The 23,151-nt window shown below is 48.6% G+C and overlaps 2 protein-coding genes across 4 annotated transcripts in view; one reads left to right on the plus strand and one right to left on the minus strand.

Moving 5' to 3' along the window:
- Nucleotides 1-2,613: 2,613 nt before the first annotated feature.
- The window catches only part of LOC105497095 (formyl peptide receptor 2), a 36,076-nt gene continuing 15,538 nt past the window's right edge, over nucleotides 2,614-23,151 (plus strand). The window contains exon 1 of the mRNA XM_011767837.2: nucleotides 2,614-3,035. The gene's annotated coding sequence lies outside the window, so the exon portion shown is untranslated. The remainder of the gene's footprint in view (nucleotides 3,036-23,151) is intronic.
- Nucleotides 3,035-22,228, minus strand: LOC105497094 (formyl peptide receptor 1). Of its 3 annotated transcripts, none has more exons than XR_011617851.1 (3): nucleotides 22,061-22,228; nucleotides 6,560-6,683; nucleotides 3,035-3,187 (listed from the first exon to the last, which is right to left on the minus strand). XR_011617851.1 is itself a non-coding variant. In XM_011767834.2 (3 exons), exon 3 carries the CDS (start codon nucleotides 17,121-17,123, stop codon nucleotides 16,065-16,067), a length of 1,059 nt encoding a protein of 352 aa, XP_011766136.2. In that variant the 5' UTR covers nucleotides 17,124-17,134; nucleotides 20,915-21,102; nucleotides 22,061-22,143; the 3' UTR covers nucleotides 13,309-16,064. The 3 variants fall into 3 exon arrangements, 2 of the variants coding, with proteins under 2 accessions (XP_011766136.2, XP_011766135.2); XM_011767834.2 differs by lacking the exons at nucleotides 3,035-3,187; nucleotides 6,560-6,683 and adding exons at nucleotides 13,309-17,134; nucleotides 20,915-21,102 and having other exon boundaries at nucleotides 22,061-22,143; XM_011767833.2 differs by lacking the exons at nucleotides 3,035-3,187; nucleotides 6,560-6,683 and adding an exon at nucleotides 13,309-17,134 and having other exon boundaries at nucleotides 22,061-22,125.

A 23,151-nucleotide genomic window follows, 5' to 3' on the forward strand; every position in this document is an offset into this window, starting at 1 on the left:
GTCTACCCGCGCCCCTCCTCTAGTCCTCTCTGCCATCGCTCCCCCTCCTCTCCCAGCGTCTCTCCTCTATGTCTTCTTCTCTCTTCCTCCCCACTCTTGTCCCTTGTCTCCCCTGATTTTTCTGTTCCACCTTGCTTGCATTTTGGGGGTTCCCCTCATCCCCTATCCCTGTATTTCCCTCCGTCCCTTTCTTTCTCCCCAATCCACTATTTATCCTCATCTCTTTCTTGGTACCCTTATCTCTCTCCCCATTACCACATTTCTCCAAGTTTCTGTCTTTCTCTCCATCTCTTTCTTCCTCTCCACTTCTCTTGCCTCCTGTCACCCTCATTTGTTTCTCTTCTTACTTTAAAGCTCTCCCCACCTCCCCCTTCTCACTTTCCCCAGTCACCCCCGCCCTGCCTCTCCCGCAGCCGCCTCTCCTGTCCCCAGAATCCATCTCTGGGTTGGGCCCCCCAGGGACATGTCTCAGCAACTGGTAGATGGAACGAAACACACACACGTGCGTGCTGTGGGTGTGCCTGTGTGTGCGCTGGCCCAAGGCACGGCTGCCTGGAATCGGAGCTGTGAGTGAACGTCTGTCTATTCGGTGCCTAACTGACGTGGGTCTGCGTGTGTGCACCAGGGCCTGGGGTGGAGGGCTGGAGCACTGGGGTTTGTATCCCCAGGGACTCAGGGATGAACACAGAGAGTTGTCGGTCAGCTGCCCCTGGGGATCCAGCCGGGGTCTGTCAGTGCTTTCACCCATCAGGGAAACTGAGTCAGAGGAAGGGTGGAAAAGAGATGCGGGACCTGGGGTGCCCAGACCCGAGCCCCTCAGGACCAGAAGATCTGTGATAAATGTCTGTTTCCATGCCCTTCTTTCTATGAATTTTTAAAAAATTATCTGTATCTAATTCTGTTCTTCTCTTTCCTTCTCTTACTGCGAACTATTGATGTCTCACTTTCTGCCTTGGTAGCTGCCTCTTTTTCTCCCTGCCTATGACTCGGATGACCTTTGGTGTCTGGCAGGGTCCAGCTCCAGGACAGGCTGAAAGACTTGGAGCAGCAGAGAGAAATTCCCCCGTCCTCTCTCTTTGTCTGCCTCTCCCCGAGTCTCTGTTGTTTTGTATCTGTCTCCCCATCTCTGTTTCTCGGTCCATCTATCTGGGTCTCTGCCTCTGTGTATTCCTGTCTGTTTCTCCTCCTCATCTCCCCTCACAACCATTGTCTCTCTGTTTTTACCCAGGAGTGTCTGTCCCTTTGCATTTCTGAGGTCTCCCTGACTTTCCTCTTGTGTGGCTCTCCCTCTTTCTGAGTGACTTTCTCACTGTGTGTCCGTGTGTGTGTCTCTTTCTCTCTGTCTCTCTTTCTCCTTCTATCTCCCTCTCTATCTCTGTCTCTATCCTCCCTCCATCTCTCTGCATCCCCATCTCTTTTCTTTTTTTTTTTTTTGAGATGGAGTCTCACTCTGTCACCCAGGCTGGAGCGCAGTGGCATGATCTCGGCTCACTGCAACCTCCGCCTCCCGTGTTCAAGCTATTCTCCTTCCTCAGCCTCCCGAGTAGCTGGAACTACAAGCATGCACCACCACACCCGTATGTTTTTAGTAAAGATGGGGTTTCACTATGTTGGCCAGGCTGGTCTCGAACTCCTGACCTCAAGTGATCCATCTGCCTTGGCCTTCCAAAGTGTTGGGATTACCGGCGTGAGCCACCACACCTATCTCTTTGTGAGACTCTATCTCTGTATGTGTTTCTCTCTCTCTCTCATTCACTGTTTCTCTCCATTTCTCTGTGCATCTTCGTCTCTCCCTGCAGTTCCATCTCTTCCAGCCTGTCCCGGAGCTCTCCCCTGCCGGACACCAAATCCGCACACCCTGGGCTTTTCCCGAGGAGGATGCGCCAGGCCAAGCCTCTGCCTGGGCCTGGCTGTCAGGGAGAAGGTGCATTCCCAAGGACCCCGAACGCCCCGCCCACCCACCAGGGCGGGCCGGGCTGTGTCTGACGCTGTTGCTGGGAGCCGGGCCGCCTGGTGTCTGGCTGTGTCAGGATGATGGATCCTCAGATGATCTGAGGCCAGCCCAGAGCAGAAGGGGAGGGTGAGTCCTCCGCCCAGTGGGAGGGGGCAGCACAGGCCCTTCCCCAGAAGTGGGGCATTTGGCTGCCCAGCCCCCACCCCGCCCTGCTCGGGTGGAGCAGCTGTATAAAACCAGATGTTTCTAAAACCAGAGTGCAGATGAGGAAGGATAACCAGGGCTTTAATTCTCAAAGCTTCCCTCCTCTGAAACCCAAGAGTCCAGGTTCCCAGCCCCTCCTCCTTCAGACCCGGGAGTCCAGACCCCAGCCCCTCCTCCCTCAGACCCAGGGGCCCAGGCCCCCAGCCCCTCCTCCCTCAGACCCAGGAGCCCAGGCCCCCAGACCCTCTTCCCTCAGACCCAGGACTCCAGACCCCCAGCCCCACCTCCCTCAGACCCAGGAGTCCAGGCCCCAGCCCCTCCTCCCTCAGACCCAGGAGCCCAGACCCCCAGCCCCTCCTCCCTCAGACCCAGGAGTCCAGGCCCCCAGCCCCTCCTCCCTCAGACCCAGGAGTCCAGACCCCCAGTCCCTCCTTCCTCAGACCCAGGAGTCCCAGGCCCCCAGTCCCTCCTCCCTCAGACCCAGGAGTCCCAGGCCCCCAGTCCCTCCTTCCTCAGACCCAGGAGTCCAGACCCCCAGCCCCTCCTCCCTCAGACCCAGGAGTCTAGGCCCCCAGCCCCTCCTCCCTCAGACCCAAGAGTCCAGGCCCCCAGCCCCTCCTGCCTCAGACCCAGGAGTCCAGGCCCGCAGGCCCTCCTCCCTCAGACCTAGGAGTCCAGGCCCCCAGCCCCTCCTCCCTCAGACCCAGGAGTCTCAACTCCCAGCTTCCTTCTCCCTTGGACCTACATGTCCAGACCCTAGAATTTCTTGCAGGAAGAGATGACCAAGGCTGGAAGCAGCCCAGACAAGTGCTGAAAGACAGGGAGCAGTGAAGCTGGAAACTCCCACAGGAGGCCGGGGCTGGTGGTGGAGAGACAGGTAGGGACCCCACACCCCTCACTAACACCCGTGGCTCCTGGAAACCCCCGCTCCTGTGGTGGCTGTTCTCCAGTTCCTGCCCTGGGTCCACAGTGGCCTTCCCAGCATTTCAGCCATCATCAGGAAACCTCAGGGTACAGCTTACAGAATACCTGGACGGAAGGAGCACAGGGTGGGAGAGGTAAGGCAAAAATGGAGCAAAGGCAGAGCAGAAAACATTCATTCATTTTAGGGACATCTCCTGAGCCCTGGTGGACGGGGCTGGGCTGGGCGATGCCGGGCACACAGAGATGACTCAGCCCTGGGCCCTGCCCTTGGGGAGATGCCAATCTGGTGGAGAAGACAGCTGTGTAAACAGAGGGCCACAAAACAGTGCAAGGATGCACCAACCCAGCCCAAGAGTCAGGGAGGGCTTCCTGGAGGAGGCGATGCTGGCTGATGAGGAGTTAGCCATGGTCAGGGTGGGGGTGGAAGGTGGGGCTAGAAAGGGGCATCCAAGGCAAGAAATGGTGTGACCAGTCAAAAAAGTAAGGGCAGATTGATGCTGTGAAGCACAGTGGGTGAAACAAGGGTGTGGGGGGTTGAGGGTCCCTAGTGAGGTCCACCCATTTGGGTTTAAAAAAATTTTTTTGGCCAGGCACAGTGGCTCATGCCTGTAATCCCAGCACTTTGGGAGGCCAAGGCAGGCAGATCACTTGAGGTCAGGAGTTTGAGACCAGCCTGTCCCAAATGGTGAAACCCCATCTATACTAAAAATACAAAAGTTAGTCGGGTGTGGTGGCATGCACCTGTAATCCCAGCTACTCAGGAGACTGAGGTGGGAGAGTCACTTGAACGAGAGGCGGAGGTTGTAGTGAGCCAATATTGCACCACTGCACTCCGGCCTCCCATCTCAAAAAAAAATTTTTTTTAACTAAGTAACAATTATACATATTTATGATATACAGCATGACATTTGCTATATATATAATCGATTGTGAAATGGCTAAGTCAAGCATGCAACATATTTAACGCATGCAACATGTTGGGTTTTGAATGCAGGAGTCAGAGGCTAGGACTGCTCTGGTGGCACTGGGGAGCCATGGAAGGGCTGTGAGCAAGGGAGGGGCAGGATCAGCTCTTGGTCTGAGCAAGGGCTAAACTGGAGGGAGAGACAGGGGCTCTGGGCCAGGATGAGTCGCTGGGTGGTGGGGTTGCATCAGAGATCCCTGGGGCTTTTCCAGGGTAGAGAGGAAGTGTGAGTAAGGTTGGGCAGAGGTGCAGGACCCCGAGGATCCAGGACCAAGAAGACTGGGAGATGGACACAGACATGGCGGGCTAACTTGCCAAACCCCTAACCTCAGCTAGTTCTGGTTACAGGTGCTCTTCCCTTTGCTCCATCTCAGGCAGGTACCTCCTGGGGAACCAGTGAGGGCAAGGGGCCCCTGGGCAGTAACCTGAAGAGATCCTTGTTTTATTAAATGCTTGAATCCAGGTAGACGGTTTCTTTGCTAGGTGTCCTGGGTTGGGAAGGGAAATGCACATTGCGGGGATCTAGATAACTAGAGACGGAGGAGAAAAGGAGGTAGGGAGAGGGAGGAAAGACAGAAGCTGGCTCCCGCGACCATCTATTCAACAGCAAAACCTGCCCTACCCCTGGATTCCTGACCCACTTTACTCTCCTCTGCTTTCTCTTTTTCTTTTTCCCCATAGCATTGATCCCCTTCCTATATAACGTGTAACTTGCATAAGGTACGTTTAGTATCGTTTTTGTACAATGTGTGTCTTCCTGGTTCGAATGCAAGCTCTAGACAGGCAGCTGTCTTTATCTGATTTGTTCATGGCTCATTCCTCAGCGCCTGGACCTGTGTCTAGTACCTGGTAGGTGCTCAACAAATATGTGTTGAACAAATGTGTGAGGTCGGGATAGAAAGTCAGATTGGTGGATGGAGAGGGGAAAGAAAAAGGAGAGCAGCCAGGCACGGTGGCTCACGCCTGTAATCACAGCACTTTGGGAGGCCAAGGCAGGTGGATCACTTGAGGTCAGGAGTTCGAGACTAGCCTGGCCAACATGGTGAAGCCCCGTCTCTACTAAAAATACAAAAATTAGGCAGGCGTGGTGGTGCACGCCTGCAGTCCCAGCTACTCAGGAGGCTGAGGCAGGAGAATCGCTTGAACCCAGGAGGTGGAGTTTGCAGTGAGCCGAGATCACGCCACTGCACTCCAGCCTAGGCAACAAAGTGACTCTGGGGGAAAAAAAAATGAAGAGGAAGGGAGGAGGGGAAGGAGAGATGAGGGAAGAAGGAGGAAGGAGAGGAGGAGGGAGGGAAAGAGAGGAGGAGGGAGGGAAAGAGAGAAGGAGGGGGAGGAAGGTCAGAAGAGGAGGATAATGGAGGAAGGAGAGAGAGAAGGAAGGATAGGGAAGAGGGGGAGGAGAGAAGTTGGGGAGAGAGGGCCCAGCAGCTGGGACCCCCACCCCACCCCTACATAATAGTTCTATGGGCACCACTCAGAGTGGCCCGTCCTGGGAGGATGCGTTGAGGAGCTCCGGGGAGATGGGACCTTAGACAAAAAAGACTCCAGCATCAGCACAGACCCCAAGTCTGGAAAGAGACTGCCTCTGGACTTCCAGGAACTCAGAGCCCTGGATGGGCTAGAGTTAGACGGAACCTTTCCTCCCCCACACACATATTCTGGGAAACCCCTAGGCTTCCATGATTCCGCTGAAATCCAGGGAGGGAGGGAGCCTAGCCAGCAATGATGACTGTACATCTACCTTCTGCCTCTAGCCAGTGCCTCTGTGAGAAACTGTAGAACTTCCAGAGCTGGGAGGAGGGAGAGAAAGGCCTGGAGGAGGAGGGCCCTGCCTGTATCCAGTGGAAGGCACTTTCTACCCCGGCACCCACCACCTCTCCTGCCCCTTTCCCTGGAGAGAAATAGAGACAGTAAGAGCCCAACAGAGGGAGAGGGAGGGAGGCGCTTCCTTTTGCAAAAGCTGTTTATCCTCTCCAGGGAAGCAAGACAGGAGGAGACTCATTTTCCAAATAGGGAAACTGAGGTAAAAGAAGAGTCGTTTCCTGGGACAAGTGATACAGCACACAGGCAGCGTGGCTGGGTAACAGAAAACAGGCATTAGGCATTAAATCACTAGACTATACCCTGCCAGTCACAGAGGAAGGAGGAACTAGGGGCTTAGACTAAGATCTGAGAGCCTGGATTCCTGGGTCTGAGGGAGGAGTGGCTGGGGTCTGAACTCCCTGGTCTGAGGAAGGAGGGGCTGGACCTGGACTCCCAGGACTAAGGGAGGAGGGGCTGGACCTGGACTTCTGGATCTGAGGGAGGATGGACTGGGGCCCTAGACTCTGCATGCGGGGCTTAAAACCTAGATGACGGTGCAACAAACCACCATCGCACATGTATACCCACGTAACAGACCTGCACATTCTGCCCATGCATCCCAGAACTTAAAGTAAAAATTGATTTGATGCATTTTAGGGAGAAAGGAGTTACAGGCAAAGTCGTAAATCAATACATGGAAGACATACATTGGTTTGGCCTGAAAATGCAGGATATCTTGAAGAGGAGCGGGCTTACAGGTTACAGATGGATTCAGGGATTCTTTGGTTCGCAGTTGGTTAAAGGAGTAAGGGTCTGCTTAAAACCTGGAGTCTGCAAAAAAGAATGTTTTACGATAAGGATGCAGTGTAGCAAGATTGATGGCCCTTAGAAGTGACTTAACACTTGCCTTAGGTCTTGTATGTAATTTGGTATGTTATCATCACAAAGAGTGTTTTGTCAATCTTATTTTACCTATAATGCTGGTCTTCTGTCGTTCCTAAACTCCAAAAGGGAAGGGATATAAGAAGGCGTGTCCCACCCGCCTTCAAGTCACGGCCAGGAACTCAGTTTTTAGGTTTCTCTGGGATCCCTTTGGCTAAGAAAGGGTCTTGTTGAGTCAGTGTGGTGGTGGTAAGGTAGTCGGAGGGAGGGCCTTAGGATTTTATTTTTATTTTATAGCATGATTGATTAAATCATTGGCCACTGGTGGTTAGTCAATCTCCAGCCCCTCTCCCCTCTTGGAATTTGGGGCATGAGGCTAAAAATTCCACTGGGATCACAGGGTTCGTCTCTCTGGCAACCATCCCAGATCTGCCCAGATCTGCCTCGTTAGTATAAACTCAGGTGTGACTGATAGGGGCTAATTATGAATAACAAAATATGCTTTTCTCACCTCCTCACTCAGGAAGTTACGAGAATTTTAGGAGCTCTGTGCTGGAAATTAGGGGCAGAAAACAAATATATATTTATTTATTTTTAGACAAGTTTTCACTGTGTGGTCCAGGCTGGAATGCAGTGGTGCAGTCACTGTTCACTGCAGCCTCGACCTCCTTGGGGATTAAGATTTCAACAATGAAGTTGAGGGGACCCGAACACTTATTCCATCACAGTTAGTGACCTGTTCTTGGCATGGAGCCATTTCATTCCTCTGAGCCTCTCTTTTTTCATCTGTAAAATGGGACTGTCTCAAGTTGTCCTTCATAGGAGAGCCCTCAAGGTTAAGAGAGAGAGAGTCTGTCTGGCACATTGGAATATGAGGTGAGTTTAGCCATTCCTGAAAGAGTAGAGGCTGAAGGTCTCCAAGACTAACGCAGGTGGTAACAGGAGGATGCTTCCCTGGATACACCACCCCTTCACCCTCCCTGGATACCCCACCTCTCCTCTGAGGAGTAAGCCAGGTTGGAGCTGGGAGGAGCCCACACTCTGTCATGAGACACCCCTGGGTTCCAAGGCAGGCAGCCTTGTGCAAGCTACCTCCTGACTCTGAGCCTCCCCCTCCACCTTAGCCACCTGCAGACAAGGAGAACCCTTCCCCATGTTGATGCAGGGAGTAGAACTCTGTTTGGCATCCACTTAATCCCTGGGCCCCAGCTTCCTAGTCACTCAAGCTTGGGGCGAATAGACCCTCTAACCTGGGCCATAGCAGAAAGCTCCAAACAGTTTGGTGAGCAGCCACACTGTGCAACACAGAGAGTGTGTCATCAAAGGGGCACGCCTGTGGGCTCCAGATAGAGGACACAGAGCTGCAGAAGTCCAGTGGCCCCTTTCTGTGAGCTGGGCTGCAGGCACCCGCAGTCCAGAGGCTCAAAACCACAATGCTGTCATTCCCAGTGAATGCTGTAAGACGAAGAGGCAGTAACGCGGCCGTGGTTTCCCATGAGGGGATTACTTGAGAGGATGTCCTAACCCCCAGAAGCTGTGACCGTAACATTATTTGGAAAGAGGGGTTTTGCAAATATTGTAAAGTTAAGAATTTCAAGATTTGAGCATATCCTAGATTTAAGGTCGGCCCCAAACGCCATGGCAGGTGTTTATGAGTGAGGCAGAGGAAGGTAGACGCCAAACACAGAGAAGAAGGTGATGTGAAGACGGGGGCAGAGATTGCAGTAGTGATGCACCCACAAGCCAAATGTATTAGTTTTCTAAGGCTTCTGTAATAACAAACTACATCTGTCCCTCGGTGTCCTTGGTTCCACATGCAGTGGGGTTGATGGGTGACCCCCAAAAGATACATCTAAGCCCTAACCTGCGGAACCTAAGGATGTGACCTTATTTGGATACAGGGTTTTAAGAGCTTTTGCAGGTGTCATGAAGTTAAGGATTTTGAGATGAGATCTGGCTTTTCAATCCTGATACCATCCTGGCCAACACCCTTCTGGTCCTTGTGATAATTTCCATTTTCCAAATGTTGAGAGAGAACACAGAGATGAAGGAAGCTGCCCCAAAGCACATGAGACACGGCCTCTGCTATCAGCTCTTGTCATCGTATGTTCAATCATTCTGCAAAACTGGTCCATGGACTCCAAAGCATCCACATCATCTGTGTGCATTTGCTAAACATGATGACTACTGGTCTTCACTGTCATTTCTTCAGATTTTGTGAGCTCAGGGCTGTGGAAATGATTTAAACAAACACCCCAGGTAATTCTTACATACAGTTTGAGAACCATCTGATTAGGAGGGGGAAAAAAACGCCTCCCAAAGTGAAATAATAAGACTGAATGCCTGTAATCCCAGCACTTTGGGAGGCAGAGGTGGGAGCCCCAGGGGGTTCGAGAGCAGCCTGGCAACACGGTGAGACCTTGTCACTACAAAAAATTTTAAAATTAGCTGGATGCGGTGGCGTACGCTTACGGTTCCAGTTGCTTGAAGGGCTGAGGTGGGAGGATCACTTGAGCCCAGGAGATCGAGGTGGCAGTGAGCTATGATTGTACCACTGCACTGCAGCCTGGGTGACAGAGGGAGACCCTGCATCAAAAAGATAAAGAAAGTGATGCAGAGACATAGGCGGAGATTGGAGTGATGTATCACAAGCTAAGTGTACTAGTTTTCTAGACTTCTGTAATAAAAAATACAGCTGCCCCTCAGTATTCTCTGGGGATTGCTTCCAAGACCCTGTGGATACTAAAATGCACAGATGAGTTCAAGACACTTCCATAAAATGGTGCAGTATTTGCACATAACCTATGCACATCCTCCCATAGACTTTATTTTTATTTATTTATTATTATTATTTGTTTCAGATGGAGTCTTGCTGTGTCACTCAGGCTGGAGTGCAGTGGCGCAATCTCAGCTCTGTCCGCCGGGTTCAAGCGATTCTCCTGCCTCAGTCTCCTGAGAAGCTGGGATTACAGGCACCCGCCACCATACCCGGTTATTTTTTGTGTTTTTAGTAGAGATGGGATTTTGCTATGTTGGCCAGGCTGGTCTCAAACTCCTGACCTCAAGTGATCTGCCTGCCTCGGCCTCCCAAAGTGCTCCCATATACTTTAAACCATCTCTAGCTTACTTATGATACCTAATACAAAGTGAATGAGAGGTAGTTGTTTTTTTTTTAAATTTGTATTATTTTTTATTACTTTTTTCAAATATTTTCTATTCGTGATTGGTTGAATCCTTACACGTAGAAACCACAAGTATAAAGGGCCGGCTGTGACACAAACTCAGATTAAACAACAGAAATTTACTCTCTCAAAGTTTTGCCAGCTAGAAGTCCAGGATCAGGATGTTCCAGCAGGCTTGGTTTCTTCTGAGAGTTGTGAGACGGAATCTATTCTATGCCTCTTGCCTAGATTCTGGTGCTTTTTTTTTTCTTTCTTTCTTTGAGACAGGTTCTTTCTGTGCTGCGCAAGATGGAGTATAGTCGGCTCACCGCCCACTAGCCTCTGAGCCAGTGAACTGACCCACTCGCAATCAGCTCTTTGCAACTTCTGCCTCTCAGTCATTAGCCGACCTCCCATCTCAGTCTCCCAAATAGCTGGGACTACAGGTGCAGGCCACCATGCTCAGCTAATTAACATTTTTTTTTTTTGGTAGAGATGAAGTCTCATTACATTGCAGGCTAGCCTTGAACTGCTGGGCTCGAGCAATCTTCCCGCCTCAGCCTCCCAAGTAGCTGGGACTACAGGTGGGAGACACCTCACCTGGTTAGCTTGTTTTTTATTTTTATTTTTATTTATTTATTTATTTTTGAGAGGAAGTCTCGCTCTGTCGCCCAGGCTGGAGTACAGTGGCTCAATCTTGGCTCACTGTAACCTCCACTTCCCGGATTCAAGCCATTCTCCTGCCTCAGCCTCCTGAGTAGCTGAGATTACAGGCACACGCCACCACACCCAGCTAATTTTTGTATTTTTAGTAGAGACTTTCTCCATGTTGACCAGGCTGGTCTCGAACTCCTGACCTCTGTTGATCGGCCTGTCTCAGCCTCCCAAAGTGCTGGGAGTACAGGCGTGAGCCACAGTGCCCAGCCTATTTTTATTTTTTAGACAGGGTGTTGGTCTGTCACCCAGGCTGGAGTACAGTGGTGTGATCATAGCTTACCACAACCTGGAACTCCTGGGCTCAAGTGATCCTCCTGCCTCAGCCTCCCAAGTAGCTGGGACCATAGGTGTGCACCACCACACCCTGCTCACTTTTTAATATTTTGTAAGGATGGGATCTTGCTATGTTGCCCAGGTTGGCCTCAAACTCCTGGGCTCAAGCAATCCTCCTACCTCAGCCTCCCAAAGTGCTGAGATTACAAGCATGAGCCACTGTGCTTGACTGCTTCTGGTGCCTGACAATGACAATCTTTGGTGATTTGCTGACAGTCTGTGGCGTTCCTTGGCTTGTGGAAGCATCACTGCCACCTCTGCCTCCCTCATCACATGGTGTTCTTCCCATGTGTGCGTCTGCGTCCAAATTTCCCTTTTTCGTAAGGACACCAGTCATGTTGGACTATGGGTCCACCCTAGTCCAGTATGACCTCATCTTAACTTAAATAATTACATCTGCCATGATCCAGTATCCAAATAAGGACATGTTCCGAGGGGCTGAGGGTTAGGACTTCAATGTAGGAATGGAGGCTGTGGGGAGGACAAAATTACATCCTTAACACCAAGGAATGTTAAGGGTGGCAGCCGCCACCGGGAGCTAGGAGAGAGGCGTGGAAGGGAGTCTCCCCCAGAGCCTCCAAAAGGAGCCAACCCTGCCGATGCTTTAATTTCAGACTTCTGGCCTCCAGTACTGTGAGACAGTCCATTTCTGTGGTTTGAAGTCACTTGGTTTGTGGTAATGAGTTACAGCACCCTAACAAACTAACAAGCCAGCCCAGTGCAGGGCACATGTGGAGCGTATGATGAACAAGCTCCCACTCTGTGCCCTGGGGAGGCTCATGCATGCTCTTCTAAGGTACATACGATCGAGCGGATCACTAGGGGAGCATTTCCTCTCCCCTAACCCTAACCCCAGGTGCAGGGACTTCAGAGTAATGCCTACTAAATGACCCCCTACCTCTGTTGCTTGACAAAGGGAGGTGCAAGGGGGAAAAAAGAGTGTGAGGATGGGAGAGGGTGGGTCATACAGGAAGTGTCACGTCACTGTGGTTGCAGAGGACAGAGGAAACAACCCTGTCTCCAGCAGGTGGAAATGGTCATAATGTTAATGGTGGCCATGATGTATATGTTTTTATTTTATTTTACTTTGAGACAGGGTCTTGCTCTTACTGCCCAGGCTAGAGTTCATTGGCATGATCATGACTCACTGCAGCCTCGACCTCCCAGGCCCAGCCTCGATCCTCCTGCCTCAGCCTCCTGAGTCGCTGGGACTACAAGTGTGCGCCACCAATCCTGACTGCTTTTTGTGTTTTTTATTTTTTTATTTCTGTAGAGACACGGCTTCACCATGTTGCCCAGGCTGGTCTGGAACTCCTGGGCTCAAGTGATCTGCCTGCTTTGGCCTGAAGTGTTGGGGTTACAGGCATGAGCCACTGTGCCTGGCCAGCCGTGATACAGATGCTCAGCTCTGTGCTTCCTGTCTCATCTTCATGAGCTCCAGCCAAAAGATTCCCTCAGGTAGCTATTACTGCTCCCATGTTAAAAAAGAGAAAATTGACATTCAAAGAGGGAAATGACTTGTCTGAGATCACACAAGTAGTGACAGCTGGGATCTGAACACGACTACATTGTGATGTGCCGATAAATGTTTAACAACTGGCTCTCCAAAGGGAAAAATGTATGTCTGTGTGTAAACACATATGTTTACAATAAATTTTGTAATTGTACTGATTATAAAGGATATGTACCACACACTTTACAAAGAATAATAATATAATCGAAAATTCTCTTTTTTGTAAATACCACACAATTATAACTTCAGGGTGACTTGCTATTTCTTGCAAAATCCAGTACCAGTTTTTATTTTTTGGGGGCTGGAGTCTCGCTCTGTTGCCCAGGCAACTTGTTAGGATGGTCTCTATTCTTAATGCCTAAATTCTACAAGAGGGATTTTTTTCCCCCATAGAGGCACCATTCAGGGTGAGCTGGATATTGTTAGGATTTGGGAGCCAACAGGGGCTATCATTTATTCTTGTTCTTTGACCCCATCATAGGCCATTGCCTCTTCTCTGTTTGCTGGTTCATGCAAGACCAGGAGCTCCCCCAGTAAGTGATCTGAAGGGTAATACCCATCCCCCGCAAGTCATGTCTCTCCCCATCCTCTTGCTCAGCCTCAGTCACAGGAACCACCCTGTGGTTGATTCATCCTGACGATTATTTGAGGTAGCTTAGGAATGGATGGTTGAGTTGTGAGTTGTCGAACTCAGTCAAACTGGCTCAAGTTAAACCTGCTTGCTGGAAGAACACAAGGGAATTTAAAGGAAGCCAACTACAGACAGTGTGTCTAGACCTTAGAGGAACCAGAACATTATCTGGTAGCTTCTCTCCCCGCCACCCTTGCAATCTAGGGCTGCATCATCTCTCACTTCCTCTCTGTTCAAATCCTCTGCTCCGTTCTCTCTCTGTGACTCTTTCTAGCAAATGATCCAGCTGGAGGGTGTTCTGGAGATTCTGCAAATTTGCAGTTGGTGTCAGAAGCGAGGGTGGTCTCGGACGGAGGCGGTGCCCCTAACTTTGTAGCAGGGCCCTATTTTACTGCACTCTCCTTCTGGGCCTCAGTTTCTCCATGTGTCAACATAGGAAGAACTCGCTGACTTCCTGGAGTTGGTGACCTAAGGGGTTCCTGGATTTGCAAGTATCCTGGTTAATTATAAAAGAGGTACAGAAGCAAAAAGTTTAGTTAAACCATCCTTTATTGAAGCCTTTTGTATGCAGGGGGAAGGCAAGGATAACACAATGCCCTCCAGAAGCTCTGGGGTCAGTGGTATAGGTTAAATAAATGCATTGGATGCTGATGAGTAAAGCTTGCAGAGCTTCATGGGGGGTGTGCAGAAAAAACCATCATGGGAGTCCAGAGATGAGCTAGATTCCCAAGGACCACATCATGTCATCAAAACTCAGGAATCTCCCCTTGCACTGGAATGAAATCAGCCCTCATCACCCAGCTCCTCACCCAAAGACAGGTTCTGCTGTAGGTTAACTTTGGATGCTCCAGGCCACTCCTTCATCTCTCTTCTTTCCATTCATTCTCCTTTTCTCTTCTGTTTCTTGTTTATAATAAAATGATGGCTGGGCGCGGTGGCTCATGCCTGTAATCCCAACACTCTGGGAGGCTGAGGTGGGCAGGTCATCTGAGGTAGGGAGTTTGAGACCAGCCTGACCAACATGGAGAAACTCTGTCTCTACTAAAAATACAAAATGAGTCGGGTGTGATGCATGCCTGTAATCCCAGCTACTCTGGAGGCTGAGGCAGGCGAATCGCTTTAACCCTGTAGGTGGAGGTTGCAGGGAACCGAGATCACGCCATTGCACTCTAACTTGGGCAACAAGAGTGAAACTCTGTCTTAAAATAAAATAAAATTAAATTAAAAAGATGTCTGTAATGGTAATTAAATGATTGCTTCAAGAGCTGGCAACAGAAATCTTCTTGATGGGGTGCTGTGGCTCACACCTGTAGTCCCAGCAGTTTGGGAGGCCGAGGCAGGCGGATCACAAGGTCAGGAATTCAAAACCAGCCTGGCCAATATGGCAAAACCCTGTCTCTACTAAAAATACAAAAAATTTAGCTGGGCATGGTGGCGAGTGCCTGTAGTCCCAGCTACCCTGGAGGCTAAGGCAGGAGAATCACTTGAACCCAGGAGGCAGAGGTTGCAGTGAGCTGAGATCGTGCCACTGCACTCCAGCCTGGGTGACAGAGTGATACTCTGCCTCAAAAAAAAAAAAGAGCTGGCACCAGAAATCTTCTTAAGGAGGATGCTATTATTGATAAATGACTTGAGTTGGGAAAGGAGACCTGAGGGATAGAGTCAGAGTCAAGAGTAGGATGGCTAAATTTCTCCGCGTTTAAAAAAAAAAAAAAAAAAAGCAGAAATCTGAAGGTGAGGAGATAGGAGGGAGGGTGGACTTTTAAAAGGATGTCTTAAGTTCAACGGAAAGCTTTCATGTTTGTCTGTTGCTGGCCAGTTGCCTATTCTCACATTGCCAAGCTTCTTTCTGTAAAGCGTGTTTCATATTTAAATACCTTGTGCAGGTAGCTTTTCAGGAAATTGAGGGAAATGTCTTGAGTTCCTCTCTGGGTTAATTTCATTCAGGGCAGCAACCACCAGACATTGTATGAATTGGACTAACTCAGTTGAAGCAAGACTTAGAGCCACAGGTAAAAACATAGGCTCTGGGGGCCCTCCCTTGTGGGGAGGACAATCTGTTTCCCAAAATTTATGATGTAAAAGATTAGGCAATCAGGTAGACCTCAAGGGGATGAGGGGTCTCCAACTGACATCTCCATAACTTTATATTTTTACTGAGTTGTTGATCAATAAAGGCTGAGGACTTTATATAAAGTATCTTCTTTTTTTTTTTTGAGCCGGAGTCTCACTCTGTCACCCAGGCTGGAGTGCAGTGGCGTTTTCTTGGCTCACTACAGCCTCTGCCTTCCGGGTTCAAGTGATTTTCCTGCCTCAGTCTCCTGAATAGCTGGGATTACAGGAGCCTGCCACTACGCCCAGCTAATTTTTGTATTTTTAGTAGAGACAGGGTTTCACCATGTTGGCCAGGCTGTTCTTGAACTCCTGACCTCTGGTGATCTGCCTGCCTCGGCCTCCCAAAGTGCTGGGATTACAGGTGTGAGCCACAGGACTTGGCATATATGAAGTATTTTCTTGTATATCTTGCCTGATTTTAGCCATACTCTTTCACACTTCTCCCTCCTCCTTCATTTACCTAGGATGACTACATAATTTATTTTTCATAGCAGGGCACTTTTCAGAATGGAAGTGGACACTACTCAGCATTATGCCAGAATGAGGGTATCGTTCACTACTCATAATTCAGGACTAATCATAATGGGTATATTCGGGTTCATTTCAGGCAAACTAGGATGCAGATGACAGCTTCTTCCTATCATTTCCCATCCTGATCACCCAAAGCTGAGGTCCAAAATCAAAAAAGAAGTCAATAATAAACTCATATCTATTTATTCTCCCGAAATCAGGGGACATAAAGGCTTTTTTTTCTGATGAGTGGGTAACCCTAAAATAAGCAGGAAATGCCTGTGGCTCAGCCTAACCCAAGGTGAGACAAAGCTGGAGCTGGGAGCTCGAAAGTGTCCCCAGCTCCCTCCTCACTTCGCCTGTAACTGCACCTCTGCAGAAGGTAAAGTAGAATTGGTAGCTGTGTCACTGGTTTGGGCTGAGTCCTCGGTTAGGGCCCTCTCCAGACTGGTGGGCAGAGAGTGGATCAGCCTCTCCCGGAAGTCCTGGCCCATGAAGACATAGAGCATCGGGTTGAGGCAGCTGTTGAAGAAGGCCAGGGCACTTGTCACATCCACTGCAATTCTAAGTTCTTTGGACAGGCCTTGTAATATGTTATGGAGTCTGACTGTGGCTATGAAGGCCACCACCTGATATGGGAACCAGCAGAGAAAAAAGGCAGCTACGACAAAGGAAAGGACCCGCAAGGGACGACTGGACTTAATTAAGCCTTGCTTGTGGATCTCGGTGGCAATAAGCCCATAACTGACAACGACGATGGACATGGGCACGCTGAAGCCAATGATGAACCGGATGATGCCTCTCACCGTCAACATGGCAATGGTCACCTTCAGCTTCTCCACAGGGTCATTGGTCCAGGGTGAAAAGTCAAAAGTGCAGGCTACTGTCCCTGGCCCGAGTTTACCAGGTACTGTAGTCACACGAATGATAACTGGCAATGTGAGGAGCAGAGCCATCACCCAGGGCCCGATGATCACCTTCTTGGCCAGGCTCACGGTGCGGTGGTTCTGGGTCCAGACTGGATGCAGGACACAAATACAGCGGTCCAGAGCAATGAGGGCGATCAGGAAGACACTTCCAAACAAATTGATATCCACTATGCTAAAGATGAATTTGCACAGGAACCAACCGAAAGGCCAATGTCCTCTCATGACCTTCACGACCACTAAGAACGGCAAAGTGGAGGTGAAACAGAAGTCAGCCACAGCCAGGTTCAGGTAACTGATGGTGGTGACTGTGTGTCTCATCCGGAATCCAGCCACCCAGATCACAAGCCCGTTGCCCAGGACCCCGAGGACAAAGGTGACTGCAAATACCAGATAAGTGAAGATATCCAGGAAGAGATAGCCAGCAGCTATAGCAGGTGGCCCTCCAGAGATGTTCGTGGGGAGAGAGGAATTTGTCTCCATTTTGTCCACTCCTGAAATAGTGCAGTCATGGTCATTCCTCAGTTATGATCCTCCGCACCATTTCCCCATCCCCTCATTTCTGCCCCTGCCAGTTTTCCCACTGATAGCTTTCTCACCTTCCCCTAGAGCTCCCACAACAGCTGGAACATCTTCATCACTGTCCCTTACACATGTCCACATGTATACATTGGCAATCTTTTATTGTACCTGTTAGGCAAGATTACATCTTTTCTTTCTTTCTTTCTTTCTCTTTCCTTTCTTTCTTTCTTTCTTTCTTTCTTTCTTTCTTTCTTTCTTTCTTTCTTTCTTTCTTTCTTTCTTTCTTCTTTTTTTCTTTCTTTCCTTCTTTCTTTTTCTTTTTTTTTTTTTGTGATGGAATATTGCTCTGTCATCCAGGCTGGAGTGCAGTGGCATGATCTCTCACTGCAACCTCTGCCTCCTGGGTTCAAGCGATTCTCCTGCCTCAGTGTCCCGAGTAGCTGGGACTACAGGTGTGCACCACCCCACACCCGGCTAATTTTTGTATATTTAGTAGGAGTGGGGTTTTGCCATGTTGGCCAGGCTGGTCTTGAACTGCCGACCTCAGGTGATCCACCTGTCGCAGCCTCCCAAAGTGCCGGGATTATAGACCTGAGCCACCGTGCGTGGCCAAGATTGCATCTTATGACACATCCTCATAATTGCTAACCTGCGAGCCCCTACCAGGGAGATTAAATGGCTAAGGAAATAGGGTCCTTGACCTCCAAGAGGAGAATATGGGGCCAAAGATGTACAGAGAAAACATGTATTCAAACAAAAATGTTCATAGAGACACTCCTCACTATAGCCAAAAGGTAGAAACAACCCAGATGTCCATCAACAGATGAATAGATAAACAAAATGTGGTTTATCCATCCAATGGAATATTATTCAGCCATAAGAAAGAATGAAGCACTGATATACGCTACAATGTGGATGAACCTTGAAAACATGACGCTAAACAAAAGAGGGCTGGGTGTGGTGGCTCACGCCTGTCATCCCAGAGCTTTGGGAAGCTGAGGTAGGAGGATTGCTTGAGCTCAGGAGTTCATGATCAGCCTGAGTCACATAGCAAGATCCTCATCTCTACAAAACAAAAAAATTAAATCAAATTAAATTAGCTGGATGTGGTGGCACACACCTGTAGTCCTAGCTACTCAGGAGGGTGAGATGGGAGGCTCATTTGAGCCCAGGAATTCAAGGTTAACAGTGTGCTATGATTGAGCCACTGCACTCCAGCCTGGGCAACAAAGCGAGACCCTGTCTCTAAAATGAAAGAAAAAAGAAAGGAAGGAAAGAAGGAGGAAAGGAAAGAAAGAAGGAAGGAAGGAGAGAAGGAAGGAAGACAACACCAGTCACATATTGTATGATTCCACTTGCATGAAATATCCAGAGTAGCCAAACTCACAGAGACGGAATGTGGATTAGTGATTGCCAGGGACTAGGGAAAGTAGGAGGTGGGGAATTACTGCTTAATGCTTATGCAGTTTTTGTTTGTGTGATAAAAAAGTTCTGGAACTAGATAATGGTTATGGTTGCAGCATGCTGTAAATGTACTTAATGCCATTGAATTGTACATTTAAATGATTAACTTTTTTGTTGTTGTTTGAGATGTGGTCTTGTTCTGTCGCCCAGGCTAGAGTGCAGTGGTGCAATCTTGGCTGACTGCAACCTCCACCTCCCGTATTTAAGTGATTCTCCTGCCTCAGGCTCCTGAGTAGCTGGAATTACAGGCACTTGCCACCATGCCTGGTTAATTTTTATATTTTTGTAGAGATGGGTTTTCACCATGTTGGTCAGCCTAGTCTCAAACTCCTTGACCTCAGGTGATCTGCCCACCTTGGCCTGCCAAAGTGCTGAGATTATAGGGGTGAGCCACTGTGCCCAGCCTAAAATGGTTAACTTTTTGTTATGTGTATTTTACCATCAATTTAATAAAGAAAAAATAACAATGTATGATATCAGAAAATCAGTGGGTGACAGCTACAGTGACCTAGTGTCACACAAACGTGGACTAAGACTTTCTCTCACCCATGACTCTGCATAAGAACTATAAGATATGCAACTTCTTGGCCGGGCCCAGTGGCTCACGCCTGTAATCTCAGTACTTTGGGAGGCTAAGGTGGGCGGATCACAAGGTCAGCAGTTCGAGACCAGCCTGGCCAACATGGTGAAGCCCCGTCTCTACTAAAAATACAAAAATTAGCCAGGCATGGCGGCGGGCGCTTGTAGTCCCAGTTACTCCGGAGGCTGAGGCAGGAGAATCACTTGAACCTGGGAGGTGGAGATTGCAGTGAGCAGAGATTGCGCCATTGCACTCTAGCCTGGGTGACACAGCGAGACTCCGTTTCAAAAAAAAAAAAGATATGCAATTTCTCCACTCCAAATTCTGCTCCCTCTCTCTCTTTAAGGTCATGAAATCTCCCTTTCCTCTCTCATCGTGGGAGGCAAGGCATAGTATTTGGTTAGTTTTCCAAGATAGGCCAAATGGATCCGTGAATGATAATAAACGATGGATAATCAAGTATTATATCCAATGGATTCTGTGCTACAAGAAGTCAGAACAACAGACTCCGTTTCCACTCTTGTCTCTGCGGTTACCTTGGCCAGATGGATGGGAGGTGCTTCTCCATCCATTGGATGGGCTCAGCACTCTTGGGGATGCAGAAGACCGTGATAGAAATAATAGTCCAAATATGTATTGGGTATGACATTTCATTAGATCAGGTATGCAAAGTGCATGTCAGGTTCTTGCCAAGAGCTGGTCTTCTCTTTTTTTTTTTTTTTTTTTTTTTTTTTGAGATGGAGTCTCTCTCTATCACCCAGGCTGGAGTGCAGTGGCATGATCTCAACTCACTGCAACCTCCGCCTCCCAGGTTCAAGCGATTCTCCTGTCTCAGCCTCTTGAGTAGCTGGGATTACAGGTGCATGCCACCATGCCTGGCTAATTTTTTTAAAATTGTATTTTAGTAGACATGTCATTTCATCATGCTGCCCAGGCTGGTCTCAAACTCCAGAGCTCAGGCAATCCACCTGCCTCAGCCTCCCAAAGTGCTAGGATTACAGGTGTGAGCCACTGTGCCCGGCCTGATCTTCTCTTCTAATGCTTGGAGGAGGCTTCCTCCAAAGTGTTACTATAAGGGTCACTTTCTTTATGGTACCCATTTTTCAGATGAGGAAAGTGAGACTTAGAGCATTTCAGTTAATTCCTTAAAGTCAACCGAAAACCCAGGCTGTCAAATTCCAGCAAAAGTCTCTTTCTGCCTCTGCCTTGCCACGCTACCGGCACAGAAGAGCTGCCTAATACACTAGTCACTCACCACATGTGGTTTTTAAGCACGCGAAATGTGGTTAGTCCAATTGGAGATGGGCTGCAGGAATAAAATACCCATCAGATTTCCAAGACTTAGTATGAAAAAAATATTGTGACCATCTCATTAATAGTTTTTATATTGACTACATGTTAAAATGATAATAATTTGGCTATGTAAGTTTACCTCAGATATTTTATTAAAATTAAGGTCACTTGTTTCTCTCCATCTTTTTAAACTGCCTACTTGACACTTTGAAATTACGTATTTGGCTCACATTTCTAATGAACTTTGATACTCTACAATCTCAGAAATAACTCAGACATGTCTCCCTCCCCTACCACCCATCTAACCACCAAAATACCCTGAGGACTGTTTGTCTTCAAGAATCTCTAAGGCAACCAGTTCAGAAGATTGTTGCAATGAATGAGGAAGATTCTGCAATAATGAGCCGGAACATACCAGAGAGGAAAACCTGTGCAATTTTGTCCAATTATGGTTCAAGGGAGAAATCCTGTGATTTGCAATGAACACAGACCATGGTGGCCGCCGTCGATGAAGCACTTTATACTTGTCAATCATTGTACCGCATCCTCAACTTTCTTGCCTCTGATCTCAACAAGCACAGCATTGATTACACATCATCATCACTGCGTGACAGAAGAGGAAACTAGGAGCTTGGTGAGAAATGACCAGCCAATGTCTGCAAATTCACGAGAGGGCAGGGCTGTATTCTGCCGCTGGGTCCCACGCACCACGCAGAACCAGTGTCTTCATGTGGAGACTCATCACTGATCTGAAAGGTGACTGCTTCTGTGTCACACTCATTTCCCCATGGCCCATCATCATCATTAGGGCTCTTTTGCTTTCTCCTGAAAGCTTCAAACCAAACATCCTTTCCCACCCCGACTCATGCCCTTAAACTGATGCTCTTGCCTCCCTCCTCCACCAGATTCTCCTCCTGCCGGCTCCTGCATCACTGTTCTCTGCCTTCACCTCAGTGACCAGAAAACAACTGTTCCCATCCAAGAACAACCCTCTACTGGTCCCGCAAAACTCATTCCCCCGTTTACTCAAGAACTTCCCTCCTTCGCTTATCCCCTCTCTCCCCTGCAGCGTCATACTGTCTCTATATTCCATTATTCCCATCAGGACCCCAGTAAAGTCTAAAGCCTATTTGTTTATTTATTTATTTGAGATGGAGTCTCACTCTGTCACCCAGGCTGGAGTGCAGTGGGGCAATCTGAGCTCACTGCAACCTCCAGCTCCCATATTCAAGCAATTCTCCTGCCTCAGCCTCCCAAGTAGCTTGAATTACAGATGGCTACCACCACACTGTGCTAATTTTTGTATTTTTAATAGAGGTAAGGTTTCAACATGTTGGCCAGGCTGGTCTTGAACTCCTCACCTCAAGTTGTCCACCTGTCTTGGCCTCCCAAAGTGCTGGGATTACAGGCATGAGCCACCGTGCCCGGCCTGTCTAGAACCTCTTTAAAAAAATTATTCTTCAGCTCCACATCCTTCTTCAACCAAAGAGTCTATTGTGTTCACCAGTGTATTAAGTGTGTCTATGCCAAGCAACCCAGTCCCCCAGAATTTGTTTCTTACCCGGACTGTCCACCAGCTGTGGTTTTGCTCTGGGTAGTTCTAGGTCTGGGTCTTCTGGGGAGAGTGACTCAGGCTCTAATGATCTCAGCAAAACATACCCCAAGGAACAGGAGGAGGAGGGGTAAAGGAACTGAAATCAGCTGGGTAAGAGGAAATAGGAAATCAGAACTTCTGATGACCCCAAGAGTACATCAATATACTGTCTGCTTTAATGGCATTAGGACAGTGGGCTGGGTCTGTTCAGAAACTCATGTACCTGACTGTATTTCTCAAACTCAGTCCCTGTGGGATGCAGAGGTTCAATGCTCTCAACATCAAGGGCCAAGAAATCCAGGTGTCCAGGCCCCTGCTCCCTCCAAGGGTCAAGGTAAAGAAAGGAGCAAGTACTGTGGTGAGAGGAATCAGAGGGAAGCAATGAAAGGCAGAGAAGGAGTCGTGAGGGATGGAGACCGGAAACACAGACAGAGGTAAGGGAGGCAGGGAAGTTGAGACAGTTGGCAGGACAGCGCGTCCACACCCATGCACACCATCAAGATTAACCCCATAATCCTCTGATCTTGTGGAAGCTCATTTGTAGTCTTCTATTGCAAAGAAATAACTGTTTTTCTGAAATATTAAGCATCATTCCAAGGGTATCAGAGTGATATGGAGAAATACGGTAAGGCAGTCACAGAACCAGAGATAACGACACTGATTCTAAAAGCATTATTACCAAGACCTTGTTTCATTAAGGCTGTTTTGTTTTGTTTTTTTCTTTTAGAGATGGTATCCTGCTATGTTGCCAAGGCATGTTTCAGACGCCTGGGTTTAGTGATCCTCCTGCCTCAGCCTCCCCAAATGCTGGCTTGAGCCAGGCTGTTTTTAATACTAAGAAATTTACAATTTACAATTACACCTCACAATGGCTTAAACTGGGGGTGTCCAATCTTTTGCATTCCCTGACCCACACTGTCTCCCATCACTCCCAGATGGGACTATCTAGTTGCAGGAAAACAAGCTCAGGGCTCCCAGGGATTCTACACCATTGTGAGTTGTGTAATTATTCGTTGAATATTACAATGTAATAATAATAATAGAAATAAACTCTACAA

The sequence above is a fragment of the Macaca nemestrina genome, chromosome 20 (genome assembly GCF_043159975.1).
Source record: "Macaca nemestrina isolate mMacNem1 chromosome 20, mMacNem.hap1, whole genome shotgun sequence".
Lineage (NCBI taxonomy): Eukaryota > Metazoa > Chordata > Mammalia > Primates > Cercopithecidae > Macaca > Macaca nemestrina.